Source organism: Alligator sinensis, unplaced genomic scaffold, assembly GCF_000455745.1.
Source record: "Alligator sinensis unplaced genomic scaffold, ASM45574v1 scaffold118_1, whole genome shotgun sequence".
In the NCBI taxonomy this organism is placed as follows: Eukaryota; Metazoa; Chordata; order Crocodylia; family Alligatoridae; genus Alligator; species Alligator sinensis.
Genome location: NW_005841850.1, coordinates 1438004 through 1463349, shown reverse-complemented (window position 1 = coordinate 1463349; position 25346 = coordinate 1438004). Strand labels below are relative to the sequence as shown.

The window sequence follows — 25346 nt, the reverse complement described above, 5'->3', positions numbered from 1 at the left end:
AGGGAAAGACGGTACATTTCTACTGCTGTTACTCTTGATTTGTCTTTGGAGCTTGCTCATAAAGGTGCACAATTCATCTAGCCCCGAGACTAAACATACGCCTATGTCATGCTAAGTGTCATTTAGGCCCAGAAGTGACATATCTTTTCTCCAAAGTGCTAGTGCTTGTTCACAAAGACGGCCTCTTCAAATGTTGTATTACTGATCTTCTCCTGGATCGTAACGTACACTGCAAGTGGTTTTGCCCTCAAATGGGAAATCTTATTAAAGCAAGCTTTAAATTAAAATGGGGGGGAGGTGGAAAAAAAAATGCTTGCCTTAAGGCACACCTGGCACCTTCAATTACAACACCAAAAATATTTTCTTCCTTCACTTCTGTATGTTTAAAAAAAATAATCAACCTAGCTATTAGAAGCTCTTTCTTTGAGAAGAAATATCCTTATGCAGTAATATGAAAGTTGCCAATAGGTGTCAGTTTCTTCCTGTGTCTTGGACTCTCCAAATTCCTCAGAATCCAGCAGCGTTCAGTAAATACGGCCGAACGGAGGCAGGCTTTGAATTAAGGTTTGCGTTGGGTTTGTTTTCCTTTTTATGCCTTGACAGAAATAAGGTATAAATAAGCTAGCTTTTTATTTTTGCACGGGTTCAGTAATTCAACTTCCTAGTGGCTCTGCATCTTGATAAACTTCTGCATAATTGTTTGGAAGCCAGATAAAAAATGACATCTTCAAGGAAAAAAAAAACAACAGAAGTTAATTCAACTTTGTTTCCCAAAAAGTTGGACTGGTAATAAACACAGCGGCACACGGTGGTGTCTGGCAAAGGAATATTTCTGTTCCTAGTGTCAAAAAAATAAAATAATGCTGCTGATAAAAGTGCTGATACAGTGAATGTGTTAAATGTATTTTAGAATAAAATAATAATTGTTTTGAGAATCATTCTAGAATTAAAATCTCAATTTCCTAAGCAGTGAAATAAAACAGCAAAGCCAACTCCCAAATCGCTGCTTATCCTTTTAATTTTATATTTCTGATGTTGGTGCGTGTCCCAGTATGTACAGGCCTTTACTTGTGTTTACATACACGTGTGGTTTTTGCAGGTTAAATGCGACTTAGAAAACTGTCAGTTCTTAATTAGAGTTGGGAGTGTGGTTATTCATTTGAATCCAACTGGATAAATAAGCTGTTTTCCCTTACTGGTTATGCCGAAAGGCAGCAGTATGGATAAACAGGTCGTCCGTCATAAAGATCTACAATAGGAATTATTGTGTTTCAACTGAAATCATTTTATAAAAATGTAAGTTATTAGCAAGCGACATAACTTACTAAGCCGTGACTTATTATGTCCATTTTCTACACTTGGCAACAGATTTCCAAGGGCATGAATGACACTGGTGTGCCTAACTCCTTTTCAAACTCCGAGGAAGTTAGGTTCCTGACAGCTGTTTGTGTCTGACAGTTTATGCTGTGGTTCATATTCAGACCTGTTTTTAGAAAGCTTGATTAAAATCTCTTCAGACATTTTTGTATTTATAATGAGGAGGTGGGGGGGAGGGGGAATACTTCCTTCTTCAAAAATAAAAATAAACTGCACTTTTTAAATAAAGGGCAATAGCCAGTGCGGCTTTGGAACTTGTCCTGGATAGAGTCCTCAGCGAGGCTTAGTGTTTTGCTTGATTTGACAGGAAAATGAAAACTGTCTGACCAAAAAATCACCAGCAAGAATTCTCAGTAGGTAGCTAAGGTTTCAGCAGGGCTTAGTGAAGCCCTTCCTCCTTTCAAACACATCCCTGGATGGTATCCCATTCTCCCCTCAATGCAGGCTGAGTGAAGGATAGGCTACTGAAAGGATATTTTGGATGCAGGGGATTTGCATTGGAAAACGCACTTAAATCCTTTGCTCTAAAAAAGTCTGCCTTAACACGTAGGACAGTAATACGTTCTTGATGCAAGCCTAGTTATTTTAGGGCCGCCCTGCTGTTTGACTGCGTTCTGCAGCGTTTCCTAAAATCTAACTTTTCATTTCAAATGAAAACGTTTCTGCCCCTAGTTCCTCACGTGCCTTAAGATGTGCAGCTTGGGAGGAGGTTTGCTGCTCTTCTGCCCCTTACGCTTATAACCGGAGAGCAGCCCTAGAAGGAACCTGGGTACAAATTCCTGGAGCACCTCCTTTCATTAGGGAAATGTCAAGCTATAGGACCCAACAGCTTTTGGGCTCCTTTTTGCACTAAAGGAGGAGCGTGTGAAGAGGCTGGGGTGCAGCGCAGAATTAGAATGACTTGACGTTTGCAGATACCGTTCCTACAATATAAACCACTTGCAGTTGCCTCCAGCTACACAACAGTAGCTGCAAATGTTGGAAACGGCGTCTCCTACCCATCTTGCCTCGTTCAAGTGTAAGCCTCGAAGCATCATCAAGGACTTTCAAATTCTGACATGTTCTTTTTATTAATTATTTAAACATGGAAATGAGTGCAGAATGTCAAAACCATAGCGTCACAGCTAGAAATTAAGGTTTGTTCTAGTAACATTAATAGCACTTTGGAGAAAGGAAACACATGAGCAGTATTTTTTGTTTTGCGGGGGGAGAGGCTGTTTTTTGGGGGGAGGGAGGGCTGTGGTTGAATGTGCTATCTTAATATAGTTGTAATAAATATATCATCAATTATTCAGGTTGTAAAGTATGGTCAAGTTCATGCTTCTGTGAGAGCGCTAACTGTGCAACTTGAACATTGCATTAATACGGGGTTTGTTTGTTTTTTCTTTTTCATTTAATTAGAGAGAAATGTAATGATTGAATTTTAATGGCGGAGAGCCAGGGATTTTTACTGTAGGCTTTCATACAAGTACTCATAATACAGGTGCCCCAGTCTCCCATGTATGAATTCGAGGCAGGTGTTGATACTGCAGGTAATCATGGAGGGGAAAAAAATCTCTCTAACTTCCACTTCTGACATATCCACACTGAGAGGTGTTCAGGCTTCGACATCTGTCCTCCAAGTAAAGGCAACACCCGCAGTTTGTGAGGAATTCCTGCCTGTAACTTTCCTATGGAAATCCACTCTCCACTGTGTCTACATTAGCAGCCAGGCCAGCTGCATCGAGAGAGAGGCTTGTCCTGGAAGAAACAAAAAAAGAATTAATCTGGGAATGGCTGGAAGTTCGCCGTTTGAAGTCTTTCCTTGTAGCCCAGCCCAAGAAGCTCATTTGGCACTTTTATTAAACGCTTATTCCCTTGCCTTGCTCTGGAAGTTGAGGTGCAGATTTTAGATCATTGGACTTGAACTCTGCTTCCCAGATTTGCTTCAGGGCCTCTCCGTGAATATTGCATGTGGCTGCGGGATCGCAAAGCAAAGCGATGTGCAGGCAGTGGTGTTGTTGTTTGTTTAGCTTTGTAAAGAAGAAATGTGAAATAACTGGGTTTCATTGATTTGTATGCCATCAGTGCTCCCGCAACCCTCCTCCAAAAATGCTTAGTTAGTGTAATGGTGGTGATTACAAACCTGATGAGTACTTCCCTATCTATAAAGAACTTTCTCCCTGCCCCCACCCTGCGAAGAGATTAGCACAGATAACATCATACATGTAGCATTATCTTTGCATCCAATAACGAGTGCTTGTTTAGTTTCTCTTGCCCTTCCACTCCTCATATTGATATATTCTCAATCCATTATTCTCTAGAGATAAAGACAGTTATTGCAGCCATTATCTGGCACCACAGTTCTATCGATGCTGCACGGTTAGCCCCTTAAGAGGTAATTTTCCGAAGAGTTTAGTCAGTATACTTTATAGTCCATAAAGAGTCAGGAAGATTTTTGCCTAACCATGGAGCTAAAATTGTTCAATATTTACTAAATGCTCCTCTAACCCTTGAAACAAATAAATAAAAATAGACGGTAATCTGTGATTCGGGGGTTATGCTGTAGTTTGCTTTTTATTATTGGCAGTCACGTGCCGGATGCTGGTGACTTCAACCTACCATCGCTTGGTTCTGGAAATGATCTTAGGCTTCTTTTGTACATTTGTGCATCCCTCTCCCCCAATCCACAAACAGGCATCAGTTCGTGGCTGACCTCTCTGCTCCACAGCTGGAATGTGAGATGTCTTATGGAGGAATTAAATGTGAAATGGAGTTAAACAGGAACTTTTGAAAAGCTTTTTGTATTTCCAGTCCCTTTGCAATCCTATTCGGCAGAGGTAATTCATCCTGATCCCGATTGTCTGAGCTGCTGGAATTTGTGTAGTTTAGTGATTCTTAATCAGGGTGCTGTGGCATCCCGTGGTGCCTTCCAGGGGTGCCAGGCAATATTGGTGTTGTTGGGTGCACAAACATGATTCACAAGATACACCCAGAGATTTTGAATGAGAATCCATAGCGTTAAAAACATTCCAACTTGCTGAGTCTTTGCTGAGTTCTTTCCAACAGGGGAATTGTTCTATTATTTTTCAGCAGTTTAAAACTGTGAAAGCAAAGAGCTGGTGTTTTCTGAGGGGTCTAAAAAGGTTGAAAACCACTGAACTAGTTTATGATAAAGTGTTCGGCTGGTAATTTCCTTCATCAAATTGCAGTGCAATTATTTTATTTATTTGTGCATCTAGAAGTGCTTCCACTACATAGCCTGGACTTGAAACACTTTTTTAAGGATTATTATTAAGGGGACAAGTTTTTGAAATGCCTTGTCTGCCAATCAGATGCCAGTGCTCATAGCAGCAGGAAAACAACTCTTTAGAAGAGGTTGAAAGACCCAAGTATTGCATGGGCAGAAGGCTCCCGGTCTGAAATGAGGGCTTGTACATGCTTCTCCTTAATGTTCCTCTACCGTGGCAAGACTGCAAGTTGTTAATAATAAGTTTCTGTGATGTCCTCTTGCGAAAACAAGGGTCTGAAGTAACATTCTTTACTGTGTGACTACATTATAGGAGAAATATGCAAATAAAAGAGAGCAGTTAAATCTTCAGGATTGTAAACAAGGCCTCACTTTTGGGATTCGGAAAATTTAAATTGCCCTGCTATAAGGATCATTATCCTCCTTCGTTCAGAGGGCATGCAAGCCACTGTGAAGAACTGCAGAAGTGTGTTAAATTGGTTTATGTTTGAAATACAGGGGCTTGCAGTTCAGTTTCCTGTTGTCACAGGCCACCAAATCCTACAGTTCCCTCCCTAACTTCTCAGTCTGTCTTGAAACTAACTTGGTTTCTTCCTTTCACTACTCTTGCTGGAAGGCTGATCTCAAACCTTGCTCCCAGAGGCGTAGGTTAGAAATGTTCTTTTAATTTCCAGCCTGCATTTATTCATGGCCTTTTTCATACCCAATTTATTCTTGTGCTGACGTTGTCCTTGGGCTTAAATACAGAGAATGTGTTATGCTGGTTTAGTGAAACGTGGCTACGATAGGGGGAAAGACCAAAGGAAAACCTGGACACATACTTGTTATCTACCAGTACAATAAAATGATTGCATGCATCTCATTGAATAGCCCGAGCAGAAAACCAGAAGACCCCCAAGGTTAAATCAGATGCTGTGGCCTGAAGTTTGCCAAAACCATGTTTAATGTAGAAAGTGTTGAAAGTCAGAGTTTTCTACGGTACATTTTCCTGGATAAGTCGGCTCTGGCAGCTAACAGCAACATATCTAAACTGCTGTTACAGAATTGAAGGGAAGGGGAGGTTTCTATGGGTAAGTACATACAAACGGCTAGATTTAATTCTGCAGTGAGCCTAGTGCAGATGGAAGTCTGTAGCTGTATGCAGGGATCTACCAGCACGGTACTCCATATGTGTGAATACAACACACGATGACTGCTGAATCTCGTGCTACTTGAGTAAGAGCAATGAGGGTCTAATTAGCAGTGGTGCATAGGCCCTTTTGCCTTATTTCTCTGGCTTTTCAGTGCTCCCCTTCCCCGTCCTCCCCACCTTTTCAAAACTATCACTGACAAAACGCTTTGCATGGCCAGTAGGGTGGGTCCTGCCTTGTTGCTCTTGTGCTCGATTTTTTGCGAGGGATGTTTAAACAGAAGGAAGCATAAGAACAATAGAAGATCTCGGGGAAGTATGTGATAGTATGCAAGTAATAGCGTTTACATAGGGCCTTTCATCTAGAAGGATCCCAAAGGAATTTATAAACAATATTACTTTATACAATTTATAAACAAATAAATTTGGTTTGCCTTATGACGCTAAAACCCCAAACAAACAAGAAATATCAGACAAAACAACTTTATACGATTTGTTTTTCTTGGTATAAACAATGCTCATGCAACAACAGTCTCACTCTATCCGTTATTTACTTTCTCTCCCCTTTCTGCACTCCTCTGTCTCCTTGATCGGTCGTCACGTTGGGTTTTCTCCGGCCAGTTTACATTGCGTGATTCCTTAGGCAAAGAGTCTTGCGGCTTTGTCACTCTGAGGCCCCATGCATTCCTTTTAACTCTAGAAAAAAATATTTGGTTGTTAGAATTAATGTAGGCCACATAAGAAACTACTGAAATGCAACCACTTCTTTGGTGGACTGTCTTGGCTGACTATCTAACATGTCCTGGCAGTACTGGTTTACCAGCTTATAGAACTGAAAGTAGAGAATGCCGCGTATAAGTGATACAAACCAGTTATTATCAGGTGAGTTGAATTACCCATTCTGGAATTTAGTCAGGAAGAGAGGTGCTTGAAAACCCTATTCTTGAGAAAATACTATGGTATTTTTTTGATTCCTTTTCTGCCACTCTCCTCCCTTTTTCTTAAAATTCATCAAAAAATCTATACCTGTGGAAGTACACACTACTCTTTAGCAATGTGATCAGCTTTGACTCAGAAGTCTGAGTATCACCCATTGAGTACCATTTTCTGCAGTGTTTAGGTTATCTTTGGAAGCCTCCCATCCTTGTCTCAACCAGCCCTGACCCTGGTTATCTTCTGAACTCTTAACTGGATCTCAAACCCAATGTCACATGGCAGCGTGAAGTCCAAACAGATGCAGCTGGATTCACAGCTTGGGATTAGAGACTAAATGAATCTATAGAGGGCAGATTTTATAATAGTACTAGTTTATACCCATATGTCGCATAAACACTAATCCAAAGGGGTAGCTTGAAATGAAATTGTCCAACACCAGTATGAAATCATCACTGTCATGTGGGTATAAAGCATGGAACATCCATTAAAAGGAGGAGGAAAGCCTGTTATACACATTAGGAGGAGAATCCTTGTTATTGATACCAAAGAGGGTTAGTGTGCATGTGCAGAGGGGAAATGGGAGAGAACCTGGGAAAGGAAAGCAGTAAACATTATGGGGAAAGAGGAGATTTTTATGGTGTGGTCAAATAAAAAAGGATGGAAAAGAGCAACTTGCTGAAGAGACTTTCACTGGAAACCAGAAACCAGGTCAAGACGAAGGAGGAAAAAAGACAAAAAGCGATAAATATCATAACCAGAAATTTTTAAAGACTGTAAAATAGGTTAAGATATGAAGTCTCTAGTGCATGTTGTAAAAGAAGGAACATGCCAGTAGTGTCCTGAGATAGCCCAGTAGGGTCAGTTTGAAGAAATACAATGACATCGGCCAATTCTGCTTTTTTTTCCCCCCTCTGTTTTATTCTGTTGCACATAAATTAAAAACATTTTAACACAGTATATCAACTTGCATCGGATTTAGAAAGAATATGGGGGTGCATATACCCTTTCTCTGTGCATGGGTCCCAATTAATTCCCAACATGATATTTTGTTTTTTTTATAAAAACATATGGTTGTGTCTGTGAAAATGCCAGTTCTTATGAAGGCCAGCGTGTGTTACGTTCAAGTCTAAATAGAGGGACCAGTTTCAGTGGTTGTGCCGTTAACTACAATAGTCCTTATTTGTTTGGAAAAAAAACCTGGCATTTTAAAATGCTGGTCCTTCAAGCTAGCTGTCTTTCTGGTCATCAAGAGCTAGGTGCACAAAGGGATCCATGAAGCTACTGACTGCTCATTGTAAAATGAATGAGCAGTCTAGGAGCATAGACTAAACTTGGGATACCCCAGTCCCAGCTGAGTGCCCTGCTCTGCAGAGCCTTGCTCCCCTGCTTTGGTCCAATGAATCTTTCATTCTTTTCTTCAGAGTGGCATATCAATAGGAGGATTGGAGTGTCTATTAACCGCGCTTCAAGATCCAGGATCTTGATTCAAACCTACATTTCCCATCTCTCATAAAGTGCCCTAATTATCAGGCTGTGGCCATAGCCTGACAGATTGAGCACTTTGAGAGAGATGGGAAGTGTAGGTTTGAATCAAGATCTGGATAGTGCTTTAACTATCATCGCTGCCATTGCCACTACACCTTCATATCCACTGAGCTTTGTAAGGCCTGCCAGTGTGTAATAAGTGTGCCGAGCGCACATCTAACACAGTTGATTTCTTAGGTGGATGAACATCTAGGTTGGAGGATCCTGAAAGGACATAGTGGCAGTATGGATCCCATAATGGCAACCCTTATTTTGAAGATAGCAATTCAAGAGTTATTTGTATATTGAAAAGCCTCTAAATTAGTTTTCAGTAAGTTTTCACCTTTCCACAAGGGGGTAAAATTCCCTATTTTGATTAAGTGTTGCCAAGGACTTGCATGACTTGCTGTCCTTTTTGAAAGACTTTCCCTTGGCGATCTTCTCTTGGATGACCTCTCCATACCTTCATTGGAACTTGGAAATTACCGTCTTCTGGACAGTCAGTTTTGCTTTCTCGTGATGTTAATTTTCATTGTAAACATGGTAAAATTACTGCTGTTGCTGCTTAGAATTGGGGTTTTCTTCACTTGTTTTGAAGTTTAGCAGAAGCCAAAGTTAATCTTTAAGAGAGTTATGTTTGTAATGATTGGATATCAAGGCCTGACGGGTCACGCTGGCTGTCTCTTCATTTGCTGAGTGGATGGTGGATGAAGTTCTGCTGACTCCAGCTGTTTTTTTTGTTTGAGGTGGTAGAGGGGGACGATAGCAGAAAAACAATTTGCTTTTTGTCCTATAAAATATACCCTTTGTGTATCCTTCGTGCTACAGTAAGATTCCAAGCCAAATGGAGTCACAAAGGGAAGTTGCTTTTTCTTTTAACCATGTTTCTTAATTGAGAAAAGCTTAAGAGCGAGTTGCATGTCTGACCTGTATAGAGTTCATGGTTGGAATTTACTTGATTTGCGAGTAGTTCTGTATCAAGTTGACCGAATCCAATTCATGTAATTAATTACCTTGGAAGTGATGATACATATAATGAAAATGGCCACTGTTGCAGCTGTAGCTTTTCAGAGATAATGCTAGACATTATGTATAGACTGTTTTGTTGATTTATGGAAAAAGGCATTTTACAGTTCTAAATGGACTTTGGCTCATTCAAATGATCAATAACCACTTTCTTTTTCAAGAAGGTGTTTAGTTATATATATATATAAAAAAAAGTGGATTAATTGCAATTTTTCAAGCATGGTACGTTTGTTTGGCTGATACGACCAGTTGTGCTCCTATTTCTTCCTTTTATTGCTAAATACTTGTATGAGAGAGACTGAATTTTCCATATCAGGGTGGTCCAACTGGTGGCCCATGGGCTGCATCTGGCCCAGGGGTTCACCTGTAGCCTCCAAGGCTCTCAGCCTGGGTACCACCCCCCCCATTGGTCCTGATGCTGCTGCCTGGGTCTCCAGGCTCCCTCTCCCTCTTCCAGCCCCCACCTCTAAGAGTAAATTTTAGTTTGCAATGAACTGGCGTTGTGGTGATATGCTCAAATTAGTGAAAATGATCCTGAAAAATCTATTTGGCAAAAAAGAATCCATAGGTTTTGTAACTATAAAAAACAACCATTTAATTTGGCATGACAACCTGCTTAAAAGAGACTTAGTTCTGGAATAGAAGAGGGTGACAAACCAGAAATAAAGTGCCTTCCTATTGGAAGTGTATACAATACCTATCGTGCATTGTATGCGGTTGTAGGCAGGGTTATTTAAGGCCCTCACTTCTGAGCTGGCCTTGATAATCTGGATGGTCCCAGTGATGCTGTGGAAGTGCACACAGGATGAAACCCCGGGTCATGGAAGTCGCTGGGAATCTTGCCATTGATTTTCAAATGGGCCAGTATTTCATTCACAGTGTATAAAGTTAAGTGTGCATAAATCTTTGTCAGATGAGGGGTCTCTATGCATAAACACATTGAAAAAAAGATTTTCAGTTCATTGCATCTGTCGACAAGCAACAGGCATTCTGTGAAGTTAAATTTATTATAATGTAAATACCTAGAACTAATTTTGTCAAAATATGGAGAAACCTACTTTTCCAAATGCTAAAAAAACGCACCCCACACTCCCAACAACTTCAGCTAACAGCTATTATCGCACAAAATTTTGACTGAAAGGGTTTTTAAAGTTGTGAAATCTCCGCTTCCCCAGCATTTCGGGTGACATTAAAATAAGGAACTCAAACATAAGGAAAAATTAGCATTTACACTTAATTATCTGTTAATAAAATAGCTCATGTAGCCACAATCTTATCTTCAACTACAAAAATGTAAGCATTTGCTGAGTGATATGAGCAATTGAAAGCTCTTTGTTTAGACTTTTTGTTTTCTTGGCAATAGCTAAAATTCTTTGTAAGAAGTCATTAAGATATTTCTCAATGCTGCCTTTTGAAAATTTTCAGGCTGCTATCCTTGTCCAGGGCCAAATATGAATCCCATTGCTCTTGGAAGCCGTTGGCTTGCTTATGCAGAAAATAAGGTAAGGAAGTGGTTAAATCTGTATATTTTTCTGTAAGACAGAAACTAGAATGAATTTAGTAAAATCTCAGGAGCGAGCATGAAAAATATTACAGTTTATTTCAAAAAGCAGTTTGATAATGAAGGTAGGTGTAAATATAGATTTTTTTTTTTTAATTTTATTTTTTTTACCATCTGTTTTTGTCTGCAATTAGATTGCAACTTTGCTCTACCTGTTACAGTTTTCTGTGTTTGCAGAGCCTAGGCATAAAAGAAATAGCAGGGGCAGAAAAAAGGTTTCATGTTTGCTTGATATGGGTTACTCAGCAATTAACACTTCTCAAAAATAATTTGGAATCTTTTATTTCAACCCCGATGAGACCTGGTATGTGGATATCCTTCCCCCTACTTCCCAAGTAGGGGGAAACTGAGTCACAGAGTGGTCAAAGGGCTTGTCCAAGACCACACAGCAAGTCAGTGGGCAGAGTCAGGAGAACTCAAAAATTCCTGGCTCCCGGCCTCCAAGCTCAATCTATTAGACCACAGCTGTCTCCAAACACTGAAATAGAGAATTAGTTTTGATTTGTAATTTATTTTTTTAAAAAGAAACAGAGAAGCTTTAGGTGCCGGTGAAAGTGTGATCAGCACTTGTTTTACCAAATCTTATTCTGCTGCCTAGTTTCTGATTTAAAACGAGACTCGTTTGAGAACTTTGCCCCCAGTCACCAGTGCATGGTTTGCGTTTTAAAGTAGCCTGACTCCGCTCGGTTAAACCCCATGACAAGAATAGCTGCTGGCAGAGCTGAGCCAAAGATGCGGAGAGAAGCAGCTTTAATACATTTGCCTGCTGCTACACCTTTTCAAGCACAGCTGATCTCTGTCCGAATTCAGGCCTGCTTTGTGTTGCAATGCCAAGCTCAGGGGTCAGCTGCGTAGCAGCCGGACTTGCAGATTAGCCTGTGAACTTAATGAGTACCGCTGCTACCGGAAATGCAAATAGCACGTTTTAAAGAAATGTGTCTGAAAGTAACTTCTTCCACTTGTGATTCCCATATTGTCTTTTTTCCCCCCTTTCTAACTATTTTAGCCCTTTTAATATAATCAGGAAGGGGGCACATGCTGGAGCATATATTTATTTTTAGGGCGGTCCTCTTTCTTTCAGTAAAAATGAGGGAATGCAGCAGCTAGAGTTTTGACATATATGCAGCAGCAATAAATATCAGCGACTCATTTGCTGATTTATTTAGATAAGAGAGCAGCTTTTTATTATCCTTTTCCACATTCTGCCTCTTTTCCTGGTTGATAGTGGGTATAGGCGTCCTGCGTTTTGGAGGGGGAGAGATTAATAAAAAGAGCAGGGTAGAAGCCCTGCAACTCCAGTATCCAAGCAGTTAATGTACTGAAGCTTGAAAACCCTCGAAGAATTAGAAATGTGAATGTAGCTAACTTTTGCTTTTGTCATTTTTGTGCTTGCTAGAGTCTTTAACAAAAAAAAAAAGGAAAAAAAGAAATAAGCCACATCCAAATTCTTAGCATGTCAAATATTTAATGTTACATAGACATGGCTAAAGCCTTTGATTATATTTATTTAAATTTATTTGTGGTAACGCTGCCAGACCAAAAATCCCACCATTTCAAAGTTTATGAATTCTTAGTGACTACTCATCTTGTAATTGAAAACCAAAGTTGAGCATGCGACAGTCTGGGTGGCACCCAGAAGATTATAAAAAGGGGTTAAGTGTCTCAGCAGGGCTTTTTGCTATTTGTATGAAAAAAACCACACTACTATACATGATAAATAAGAGCTATGCTAATGGGTTATGGGGTTGTATAGTTTAATAGTAGTGATTTGCTGGCTGTCTTTCTTCTTGCAGCTGATCCGATGCCATCAGTCCCGTGGTGGAGCCTGTGGAGACAACATTCAGTCTTACACTGCCACAGTCATTAGTGCTGCCAAAGTGAGTACATCATCAACTGCTGGGAGAGGTTATCATGTGCAGTGATTATCAGGTCTTCCTACTGAACGCCACTGGGATTTTTTTCCCCACTCTTCTCATTCACAAAAGAAAAAAAAAAAGGAAAAAAAACCCCTCACTTTAATTAGGTATGCGAGTTGGGTTTTGTTGTTTTTTTTTAATAGGGTTAATACCAACTATGATATCTTGTCAATGGCTGGAGGGAAATCTGCTTCAGCAGGGTTTCCAGTGTCAAGCACTTTTCAGCAAGTACTCAGCACTTTTTCAGGATTGCAGACCTTCAGCTTGCAATCCTGCTAGCAGCCCTCTTCGCACAGAGCATTCTTGGTGAAATCAAGTCAAATGCGACCAGCTACAGAGGATCCATTCACAGGCCTCCAGGTGTGCAGGATCAGGCCTCTGCTCTTTGAGTGACTAGCCTAATAATGCTAATTTTATGACTACAGTAGTGCTTAGCACATTATGGAGACATTGACACCAGTACTGTGTTTTTACTGCATTTTCAAAGATAATAAAATACTACTGGAGAAAATTACTTAACCTGGTTATTACAACCTTCTTCAAAGTCTTCAAATCTTACTAATAATGTTTACATTCAGATACCATTGCCTATGGTTTGCTTAGTCTTAACAGCGTTATAATATTCCCCTGTGTTTTTGTGGAAGTGTCTGAGTTTTCATAGTGTGAGAGGAAGACTGTGGCTTGGAAAAATCTTAAGCTGGCCAAAAGACTGAGGAATTGTGTTTCTTTCTTCTTTTCTTTCCCCCTAGAGGTCTTGCCTACAGCATTTCTCTCTCTCTCTCTCTCTCTCTCTCTCTCTCTCTCTCTCTCACACACACACACACACACACACACACACACACACACACACACACACACACACACACACACACACACACACACACACACACACACTTTGGTGTTGGCTGGCAAACTTCACGCTGATTACAAGCTTTTGGTACAACCACTAGTCTTTTGATTTGTGAAATACAGAACAAAACATTTCTAATAATAGGCATTGCAAAGAGACTTGAAATGACAGCATGGAATAGAAAGTACAACTACACTGAACAAAACAACAGTTTCAGGAACCCACAAAGAGAAGCAAAGGTCACGCTATTTCATATGAAAACAAATAAGATATAAAAATGAATGTGTTCCTTCAGGATGGCTTTTGGACCTCATCTTGCTGTGGTTGGAGGGAGAGAAAAATCACGGGTTTTTATGTTGCCGAGAGAAAAGGGATCTCCGTCTTTCTGAAGATACTGGCATGAATCCATTCACTTTGGTACCTAAGCACAATCCTTTTCCACCCTGCTCAAGTCCATGAAAAAATATTAGTGTGTCAGCTTATTGTAGCCTACTTTTATTGCAAAAAGCAGGAGTGAGACTCACTCACCTTTCACATTCGTGGTTTTTCAGGGAGCTGAACAGGATGAAATAGGGATCATACTTAAGCACCCAAATAATACAACTTAGGCACTTAAATATATTTGGCCCTTGCATACTATTTGGCACACTGGCCATGTCTACACAAGCAGCTGACTGCACAGTTGTTACTGCGGAGTCATTTAGTACTTGCTTAACCAAGCAGCTGACTGACCAGGTGTTACTGCGCAGTCCTGTCACCGCACGGTTATTTTTAGATGCTGTTGTGCAGTGGCTCGTTACTACCGTGCAGTAGTGTCGCCATCATGGTTCACGCCCAGCAACTCTACAGTGCCGTAGCAATGAGCTACGGTGCAGCAGCTTGTTGATACTACACTGTAGCATCTTGTGCAGATGCTCCCACTATGTTGTATCCATAATGTCCATTTTGAGTTCCTCCACCATCAAGGAAAAATAGAACCAGTGCTTTCCATCTTATCATGTAACATCTTGTTTTTGTTTCTGTTTTTAATTCTAATGGATTTGGAAAATAACCAGCTCAGTGTGATATTTCATGGCAATGCACTTAATTCTACCCCATAGTGGAAAGTAGGGAGTTTGGGCTGGTATATCTTTGAGAAGACCAGGCCACAGACAGCATGGTTAAACCTTTATATATAGCTAAACAACGTGTGTCCAATATTCCTTACAGGATAAAGGTGAATTTTATTTGTTCCAGGGACTGGAAAATATAGCCAGGGAGTATCTGTCAGAACATAAAGCCCAAAAGGGCCTCTAAACAAGAAAATAAATTAATAGGTTTCCAGCCAGCAGGGACCATTATAATGATGTAGTCTGACCTCCTATGTGATATAGGCCAGAGAATTTCACCTAGGAGTTCCTTTGTTGAGCCCAGTACATACAAACTTGAAAGTAATGATCACACATCTCATTAATAGGTACAAGTAGAAAAAATACTTGCATTTGTTCCCTCCCCTATTTAACATGAGTAGTAGTCTGAGATGGAAAGCTTTTAGATAATATTCACCACTAAACCTTGTCCATTTTATGCATTCAGCCAAAAGCAAAAAATGCCACTAAACTTCTAGCATTTGGGAAGAGACTTCTGGGTTGATACTGCAGGGCAGAAGAGGAAGCTTCACTTGTATCCGGATATCATCAAACGTATTTGTGCCAGGCTTCTCTTTCCCCAATTGTTGGATTTCCCAAACTCTGGTTGGTTGTGACCAGTTGTGTACAGCATCGCTCTTGTATTTAAGACAGGCAGCAGGATGGGCATATGTATAAATGACACCTCTGGGGTTTAAAAAAAAAATTAGAATACAAAATTGCTTGCCTCACTAGATAGGGTGGGGTTTGGTGCCGGGAGAAGCTAAGTCCCTCTTGAAGGGAGGGAAGTCATGGCTGGGAGGAGGAAGTGGCATTTCAGGTTGTCCCTGGTCTCTTGCCCCTTTACCTCCGGTGGCTGAAGGCTGGAACGTTGCACCTTTTTCTCCATTCCTTGCCTCATGCTGTATCGGAGCATTAGGAAAAGAGGGTCACCACTATCATTTGGGTCCAGATGTGGAGCTCATGGCTGCTGCTGCTGTAGTGTTGGCCTGGGTGATTTCACTCGTGCCCGGTGCTGGAGCTGAGGATGCTACAGTTGGCATCCCATTGCAGCTTCCATGTTTGTCTCAGTATTAGTATACTAGAAAGTGCAAGGGCTGCCTAGATGTTTTGGATCATGGAAGGTATTTTTCCTATATTTCCTCCTTCCTCTCCACAACTGTGGAACTACCTTGCATTTGCAGCCGTCCCATTGTTCAGCATGCTTGTGTGTTATTCCCCTCTGTGTCTTTTGCCTATACATTTTGGGAGGGGGGGACTGTCACTGTCTACTCTTCTGCATATGTCCCGTGCTTAGCACTACAACTGCAGATATTACAGACTGCTTGTTTACTAATGTGTCATTCTTGCATTTAAGTTAGCAGTTCTAACGAATGCAGAGGGGCAAAGCTGACAACCCTGTTTTCACTGATTTCATAAAGTCGTATGTTAGGGTAGTAATGTGCAATTTCCTACTAATTGGGATGCTGATTTACCTCATTGACAAATACACACTCCAAATATCTATTACCCTTTGCCCTTCCCATTACCTCACCATCAGCCTTATTGCTTGCTTAAGTAAGCCTTCATTTTCAGGCCTCAACTGTAGCTATATCTTATCAGCATGGAATGGTTTAGGATACACCTCCTTTGATCAGCAGAGGTGTTAGCGTCTTTTCAAGTGGGTATCCTTTTTTCATTCCCTACTCTGTCACTTTTGAGTTCAGAAGTGGTCCCATAAAAATTCTTCTTTTTCCACATGACCTTGTATTTCAGCCTTTTTTGCCTGGCCTGCTTCCAGCCTCTCATTGAGGCAAGTGGAGGAACCTTCATGCAAAGGAAGGAAATAAAATTGAGCAGAAAGGCTAACACTAATAGGCAGAGGCGTAGCAAGCTCATTGAGCGCCTGGGGTTGGGGGCATGGGAGTTTGCTGACCACTGTAGTTGGCGGGGAAAGAGGGGAGAAATGTGGGTGAGTGGAAGGGAAGGCTTACCTTCCTGGGTGGTGGTGGATGCTGCTACTGCTGCAGAAGCAGCATCCGCTCCACTCCAGCAGCAGCATCCCTGTGACCGGCCTCCCTGAGAGCCAACCCCAGTGCCCAGCTTGCTTCTACCCCCACCCCTCCTTGCTGCCCAGTACATACTTATTGGGTGCAGGGTTGTGCTTGCTCTGACAAAGGCTCCCAGGGGGATGGGGAGCAGCATTTCTCTAGGTCCACTCGCTCCCTGCGTCCCACCCAGGGATACTACTTGGTGCAGCACTGCCCCTGCCCAGCCCTTATAGCCAGGCAGGGGCAGTGCTGGGGAGATGATTCTAGCACCCCCTCCTAGTCTCACCCAGGACTGGTGCCCTATTCACTTGAACCTAGTTAGACTACTGCTGACGGGGCTCCCTCTGAGAGCTCCCACTTTGAAATCCTCTGTGGAAGGGCTCAACGATGGTACAAAATGTTTATTTGATTGGGGGAAAAAATTATACATTGGTAGCTCGCAGTTTTTCTTGCCCCTAATGTGATGTGCAGGGGTTTAGCTTATGAAGTAGGCTTCCTGTTTAATCAGCAAATTCAGCAGTTATCTTTAATCCCTTTAGCTGGCGGTGCTAGAAATTCCCCTGTTAACATTTCATACCAAGTTCGAAAACAGTCATGAGATGCTGGGTCCTGATGCCAAAGGGTTAATATCACCCTTTTTATCCTGACAGTAATAGAAGTAAACTTGCTCTATTATGATTTTATTGCGTGTCCATCTAAGTTTTTAGCTGCCTAGAAGGGATTTGTCTTGAACATCCTGGTTTTCACTAGTCCAGTGGGAACGCGCATCTCATGAACTTCGTTTTCTGCTGTTGCAGTTGTGAAGCTTGTACTTCCCTGCTCTTTCATGTCATCACGTTTGTTTAGAGTCCGCTTGCTATAAATGTTGTTCTAATGCAGCAGCGACCATTTCCATAGCTTGATTGAATGTCATTTCCTTGGAAATAGAAAATTAACACGTTGTTAACCACACATCGCTTTACACATTTTAATTAAAAGCTACAAATTTCAGATGAAAATCACGGCGTCTAATAAGATAAATATTGGGCCCTATCATTCTGACTTCTGAGGTTCCTTCCACTGCTGGCGAAACATCCTCACGGAACGCGGCCCATTACAATGTAATGCCGTTAGTGATGGATGCACTTGTATATGCGTGGTTTAATTAGCATCTGCATGTGAAGCTGCTTGTCTGTGCTGTCCACGTTTTTTGGAGTGAACGGGCAAATTCTTGCATCCCCACAGTGCTCCGCTTGCCTTTGTCATCTTGCTGGAGAGAAACCAAGCGCTGAAGTGGGCAGGGGACATTCATCCTCCGTTTCGGTTCACTCTCTCAGAGATATCTAGCTTGGCCTTGCTGTACCTCATCCAGATTTAGGTGGCCTAGTAGGCAGTCCCTCCACACACTTCGGATGTGCTGCCAACAGGTCCTCATTTCCTCTGCGGCTGTATTTCAGCATGTCTGGTTCTCATCGAGACTGCAGATAGGAAACAGCGACACTTTATTTCAGGGGCTCGGCAACAGTTTGGTTTAACTTTGTGTCTATAATTGGTCAAATCAGGAATTATGACATTAATCAAAATGTTATTATCAACGACATTTGTATAAATGGAACCTTTTGTTCTTTCAGCTGTTCCTGTTTCTCCTTACAGGTTCTTTCTTGGGAAAAATTCAACTTTTTTATACTGATTTTAGGGTCCTTTGTGAGACAGAAACAATCTATCGCTTTGTCATTCAAACCTCGTTGAAACTAAATAGATTAGCAGTCACAGGATGATGCATTTAAATTTTCTCAGCTAATTAAGGATGTGCTCATTTTTAGATTAACCAGGATAAGTGCATACATTTGTCTTACTTGAAATGATTTTGGGGATTTTTGAGCAAGGGCAAGGGAGCTTTTTTAGATGCTGGTTTTGTTACTCATGCAAAAAGTGTGTTAATTTGAACATTGTACGTAGAGATTTACAAGAAAACATTGAATGAAACATTTGGATGAACACATTGCTTAGCATTCACTCGCTGTCAGCACCCATCAATAAGGAGGGAAGACATAAAATACAAACTTGAATTCATTTAAGTGTTCAATGTTTTTGATGCCCTGCCTAATGTCTAACATCAAATAATAAGCCAAGTTTTCTTGTCACCTAATAACAGCTTCAGTTGACTCTTTCTTGGTGTCTTCTAATCCCAAGGTGCTAAAATGATTTGGCAAAAACTGCATCTGTTTTCTCTTGTTACCTGATAACTTCTTAATGAGTACTAACAGCTTATGTGAGAGCAAGGCCATTAGCACTAATGGATGGGGAGGACAGCTGATATGGCATGGGAAAGGGTAAAGATTAGGAGGGAAGTTTTTCAAATATACATGTAGCATAAGAGAGTAAGTGCCATAATGGTTTTGCACTGTTATTTATGTACTAATGGACTGGGCCGAATCTTTGGACACCTATGACTTCTCAGCCATCTTGCTGTCACAGCCTAGTATAGCATGTGACAGTAGTTTGGTTTGTTAGGTAAGCATGCAGCATTTATTTTCTAGAAAGCCTTAAATAGTATGCTTGTCACTATGTAATCTAATTTATCTGCTGTAATAGTCCAGTTACTTTCTTGAAAAGGCATATTCTAGCCTGTTCTTGGCTTTATTATCTTTTTGGGTATTTTTCATATAATGCCTGTAATGCTGTCTCCTTCCTGCTGCATAAAGTATCCATGTACCATGTATGCTCTTCATTATTGAGCTGCATTGTAGTCTTTGTTAAAGATGGTGTATGCATTGGAGTGCAGTCTTGTGGAAACATTCAGATCCCATTGTTTTCTGGTATATTATTTTCCATCTTCTGAATGTGCCATTGTTTCAGTTTGTTTTATTCTCATTTGTTGATGCGAGTATAAAAAGAGTGGATAAAAAGCAAATGGCAGGATATTACTAAAGACTTTTAAAACCAAGAGGCATCCCTTTGATAAAGACCTGGCTCGATTTTAAGTGGTAGCATCTCCATTAGCATTAATGGGGTAAGTACATCAACGGAGGCACCTCAGAGGTTAATCAGGCTTCCTGGCTAGATATTGCCGTCAATACAGTGTGGCGCCTAATTCTGTTGGTCCTTCAGAGGTTTTCCTGACAACACACTAACAGACTTTGTGTAAGTCATTTCCTATGAATTATTAAAACAAACGTTTGGCTGCTAATTGATGAACACTAATGTGTTTTCTAATCACTGCAGTTTGAGTTTTTAGCACTAAACAAAGCAGTTGCAATTGATTTGTGGCTTATTCTTGGTTTCAGTCTGTGCTCTGTGTCTTCTTTTTTTTTTTTCCTTTGGAAATTTAGTATACAGCTTTGCTTATCTTTTTAGTTAAGAATTGGTTTGTTACGCTGTTGTTCCATTGTGAACTCTTCTATTATTATTTCTTATTTATATAGCACCATAATGTGCCGGATGCTTTATAGGCAAATAAAACTCAGTCCATGGTCCAGAGAGATGCAGTTTAGATTTCAACAGCAATCTGCAAAGATATATAGCTTTATTTTTTTTCTCATTCTTTTAGCCCATCTCTTACCCAAGCTGTCTCCTCCCTTCTCGCACTCTCCCCCACCCTCAAAATATCCAATTTCTATAAAGTATAAAGGCCGGTGTAGGGAACTAGTTTTCAAAGCGATGCCTGGAAAACATGCACAGTGCAGCAAGTCGTGTTTTTGGGAATGGATTTTTATGCTGTGCGTATAGTCTTCTGTTCCAGTACTGTGAGGGTGCAGCCTTTAATATTGCTGTTCTGATTTCATGTATTGGAGCAGTTATAGATCTGCAAAAAGTGAATACTTTCCCATCGTACCTGTCAAGGGCCACATCCTTCTTGTCTTACTGGTTTGTGTCGTAGTCACTGTGACTGGTCACGTGTAGAATAAGTTGAATGTGGTTTGGTCCCGAGTATTTCTCTGTGTAGCACTTCTGATCCCCGTATTGCTTGATTTAGGTTGCATCAACCATTTGCTGCCTTGTACTACCTCTGGGGTAACACTTTCGGATGAGATAGAGGACAGACCTTGTTATATTTCTGTCTGACACGAGAGCAGAGCAACAAGTCTATATGGTTATAGAAATATGATCTCTGTCATTGTTCTGTGCTGCGCACATTGTTCACCATCACTTCTCCCTTTTTACTGTGTAATCTCAATGACTCCAATACCTTCAATTTTGGAGGGTTTGCTCAGCACCTTCTAGAATATGCATCTAAAATATTAGCTTAAAAAGAAAAAAAATCAATATAATGTCTGACACACATTACAGTGACTGCTTCTCTTTTTTGATAATGTTTTAGAAGCCCCTGGTAAAAGATATGAAAATACGTTTTACTTTTTGGATAAAATAGGTTTACCTCGCATATCAAACTTTAGTGTTGGGTGCAAATATATGCAGTGTCTGACGTGATTTATGTGTCAACATATTTAGTTGATTGTGTCTGCTCCTGGTGTATGGTGCAGTCCAGTTTTAGTTGATTGTGTCTGCTCCTGGTGTATGGGGCAGCCCAGGTGCAATGTTCATTTTGTTGGGAAAAATTCAGCATAGATATGAAAAACAGCTCTAAAATATTATTTATCGAGTCTCTTTCTTTTTATAGACGATAAAGACTGGACTTACAATGGTTGGGAAAGTAGTTACACAGCTGACAGGGACACTGCCATCAGGAGCAACTGAAGAAGAAATTTTAGCTCATAGCAATACTCGTCGAAGTCCTCTGGTGCCTGGAATCATCACTGTTATTGATACTGAGACTGTTGGAGAAGGGCAGGTAATACAATTTGCAGGGGGGAGCGGGGAGCATCTGAAAGCGCCTTAACTTTCACAAAAGCTTGGAATTAAAAATGGAATTGTATGCTTTTGCAAATGATTTTTGCAAGGTCAGCACAATTGACAGATGCACAAAGCTGCGGCAAAGGAAGTGCTATTCAGATCTGAATTTAAGCCAACGTGTATTTAGCCCTTAATACACATTTACATGACATTTTGACAACATCAAGTGTGGAATGTCACTTTTTGCGTCTGTAACACTTGCTCAGAATTGACACTGATTTATACTGACCAGTTGTAGTGTGCATGGTCCGATTACATTTATTAATATATAGTGCAGCGGAAATTCTGACTGCAGCCTAGAAAGAGGGTCAGTTGTTTGACACGGTGTAAAAAAGCAGTAATTGCGAGACTGTGGCTAGCTATGTAACGTAACTTGGGTAGGGATTTTGCAATCGCTTAGCTTTTCAAAACTTGATTGTAAAGGAGCATTAGTCTGCATTTTAATGAGTCATTAACTGTATCATAAAAGTGAACTGTGCTGTCAGAAAAACAGCACCGTTACACTATACAGTACAGTGTACCATGAAAAATTATCAGTGGGAAAAATTTCTTACATCAACATTTTAAACTGAGACAAATGTTCTGAACTAGATTTCTTTATGAAAGTGGAGGTATCATAAGAGTCTTGTATGTTTGCTTCTCTTTGTTTAATTTTTAAGAACTTAATTTGGGAGTCTTTATTCAGGTGAGATCCCTACTATTTTGTAAATTGAGATTTTTACGTAATGTATCAGCATTTACTTTAAAAAACCCAACAAAACACAACACAAAATATGCCCCTATTTCAGCACCACCCCCCTCCTGTATTTTAGGGGCATTGTGTGCATCTTATTTTAGTAAAATATTAAAAATAATCAACAGTGATGTTAAGTACATTTCTTAACTGAAGGTAAAAACAATATTTTTCTGTCCAGGAATATAATATACTTGGCTGCTTCCAGGAATTAATTCAAAGAAATATTTAGCCATATCCATACTATGCTGAAAGGAGATTTATTTTGGATGGAAGACCCTTCTTTCTCAAAAATCAAATAAAACAAAACCTGAAGAAAATAGCACAATTATTTTATTTAAGATTTTAGAGACTCCGTTTTTAAAAAATCTGTTGACCTTTGGGATTTGTTTCGTTTCCGGGAAAAAAAATTCTGTTGACTTTTCTTCTAATGTCAGGGAAAAAAAAAAAGAAAAATCCTACTTCATAAATTTCTCATGAAGCCTTGTTTAATGTGGTCATTATTTCTGGTGGTCATTGTCTGTGTTGATGCTTCTGCATAGGCTGAGAAATAAAATGATTTATCTTAGCTTCTTAAGTCTTGTTATATGTGATTTAGAGGTTTTTATGAACTTGTCCTTTGACCTTAACAGTAGTAGGGACCTATCAAACCTAAAGAAGACTGTAGAAAAGTAGTTATAAAAAATGACAATGCTTGCTTTGCCCGAGCAATACTTCACTGGCATAAATAAGCCATTATTGCCAGTAAAACAATTTAGGTTTTGTCTTAAACCCCTGATGTAGACAGTATTCTTGAACACAGAAATAACTTTTAGTTGTTCACATTATTACGAGTTGGGATTTGAAAGCACTACTGGAGTTCATCATTTATTTTTGGTGGCAAGACTTGGTCTCAGAATTTTCAACATTTTTTTTTTTTCTTTATTTTCCAAGAAAGGAAAAATAACCCTTCTTTTGGCATTGTTTTTCTCGTCACTGATGGCTATCTTCAGGCAAAAATGTGGGGGTGTCAAAGAGGCTTGATAAAGACAGGGTATATTTTCAGTTGTGTTTAAGAGGCCTAGAAAACGTCTGTTGCTGTACAGCACTGCCTCTACAGGGTACCTTCCTATATAAGGTATGTTCCTGCTGGGGCATTGCCAACCCTCCCTCCCTTCATTTCCCCCATTGCTGAATGGAAATAATCCATCTTGAGCATGCTGCGTAGCTCGAACACGGCAGAGTCGAATTCAGCCCATTACGAGTGCCTAGGAGGTTGGCAGCGCTCCTGCTCTCACGCTGACTGTAGCAGGCAGGTCTGCAGAAAGTGGCACGTTAGTGCGTAGATGGCACAGATTTGCACTCGCTGGGTTTACATGGCTAGTTTTGCAGCATAATTGATTAAGGCTCCAATTCCGTAAAGCACTTAAGCACACGTCTGACCTTTTAAACATGAGCAGTCGTGCTGAACTAAACGGGGCTGCTACGTTTCAAGTGAGGCACAGAGATGAGGCAGGGATGAGACGCTTCTCCCCATTGTGGGGACTGAGTGGGGATCGCAGATGGAATCCCGGGAGGGTCGGCTGAGTTGTGGCCACAAACCCAGAATCAGCAGATGGGTACTCGTAACCGCCAGAGCAGAGTTAGGCACAAACGCGTATTGGTTGAAACAAGGATGGCTTTACTTACACTGTCGGGATGTACAGCGTAGGAAGATAGTAGACTTCAAACTCGAGGGTTCAGGGAAGTTAACAATCGAGGAGCTCTTAATCGACGAGATATCTTTCAAACTCGGGCATGCAAAACTTCCTAAGTTGCATAGGAAACCACAGGGAATCCATGGTGCCAAATACATTGGTTTTCTGCACTGGGTTAACCCTTTCCACGTACTGCAGTCAGTGATTTGTGTAGTCACTATTTTTTGTGCGTGACTTGCAAAGAGTTTTTAGAAGCAATCCTAGGTCTGGGGGCGATTTTCAGAGACACTGAATGTTCGACTCACAACGTGTCACTGAGAACTTCCTTCCTTATCTTCCAAGCTAGCCCCTTATCTGACATAGTACAGTGACCAGTTACAATGCCCTGTGCCCCATAACCTAATGCAGAGGGCAGCAACATATTGCCTGCAGGCTAGATCTGGCCCACAAAGCCATTGGATCCAGCCCAAGGAGTGGGGACCTCGGGGCTGGACATGGGCATGGGCAAACCGGGCGGCTGCCCAGGGCCCTGACGGAAAGGGGGCCTGAAAACTCCCCCCCCTACCATTGTCTGATTATTATTATAATTATCGGGGGGCCCGATACTAAAAATTTGCCCAGAGTCTAGGTATGGTGCTGGGGGGCCGTCAGTGGTGGGAGGCTTTGCCCCCGGTCATGCTGGGCTGGGCACATGGACCATGCAGTGCTGAAGCTGGGTAGCAGAGAGAAGAGGTGGCAGGCCCTGGGTCCTAGTGCCAGCCCGTCTTTAACTGGAGCTGGGTCATTCCAGCCCAGCAATGCTGGAAAATGTTACCGATCCTTGATCTAATGGAATCAAACAACTGTATCATCAGAAGAATAACCTCTTTAAGATGAGAAACTAACTATAAAGATATGAAATAAATGCAGAGTTAGCAGGTGTCTTTTGCCAACACTTTAGGAAGTGACTTTGGTTCTTTTCAGATGGGTGAGGATGAATTAAATGAGATGTTTTGAGGGGAAACACAGTCCGTAGGGCCTACAACAGCAGGAGTCTGTTGACCTTGGAGACGGTGGTTTGCATCCATCTGTGTGCACCGGCGTGCAGATTCACCTGCGTGGAAGATGACGGTGGAGCATGTTTTGAATAGTTAGGCCAGAAGTCTTAGTAGTGATGATTTAAAGTCCTTTCTTTCATCCGGTCTACCCTTTTTCACAGGCAATCACGAATGTAGCAAACATGCTGAAGGTATTTCATGAGACACGGTAGCAAATGGTTCCTTAATTTGAAATCTTATTAGCCCTCTGTTGAAAAAGACCACACATCCCAACAGCAAAGAAATCTTTGAATTTAAGTGTTAAATCTCTGGAGAAAAAAATATTTTTAGTAAACCCTATTAAGGTGGACATCTCGGTGAAA

At 40.9% G+C, this 25346-nt stretch overlaps 1 protein-coding gene across 2 annotated transcripts in view; it reads left to right on the top strand.

Moving 5' to 3' along the window:
* BCAS3 (BCAS3, microtubule associated cell migration factor) overlaps window positions 1-25346 on the top strand; it is a 447594-nt gene that overhangs the window by 75534 nt on the left and 346714 nt on the right. For both annotated transcript variants that reach the window (XM_025210099.1, XM_025210105.1), the window contains exons 10-12: window positions 10647-10723; window positions 12576-12659; window positions 21306-21476. In XM_025210099.1, coding sequence (XP_025065884.1) covers window positions 10647-10723; window positions 12576-12659; window positions 21306-21476 — 332 coding nt within the window. The remainder of the gene's footprint in view (window positions 1-10646; window positions 10724-12575; window positions 12660-21305; window positions 21477-25346) is intronic.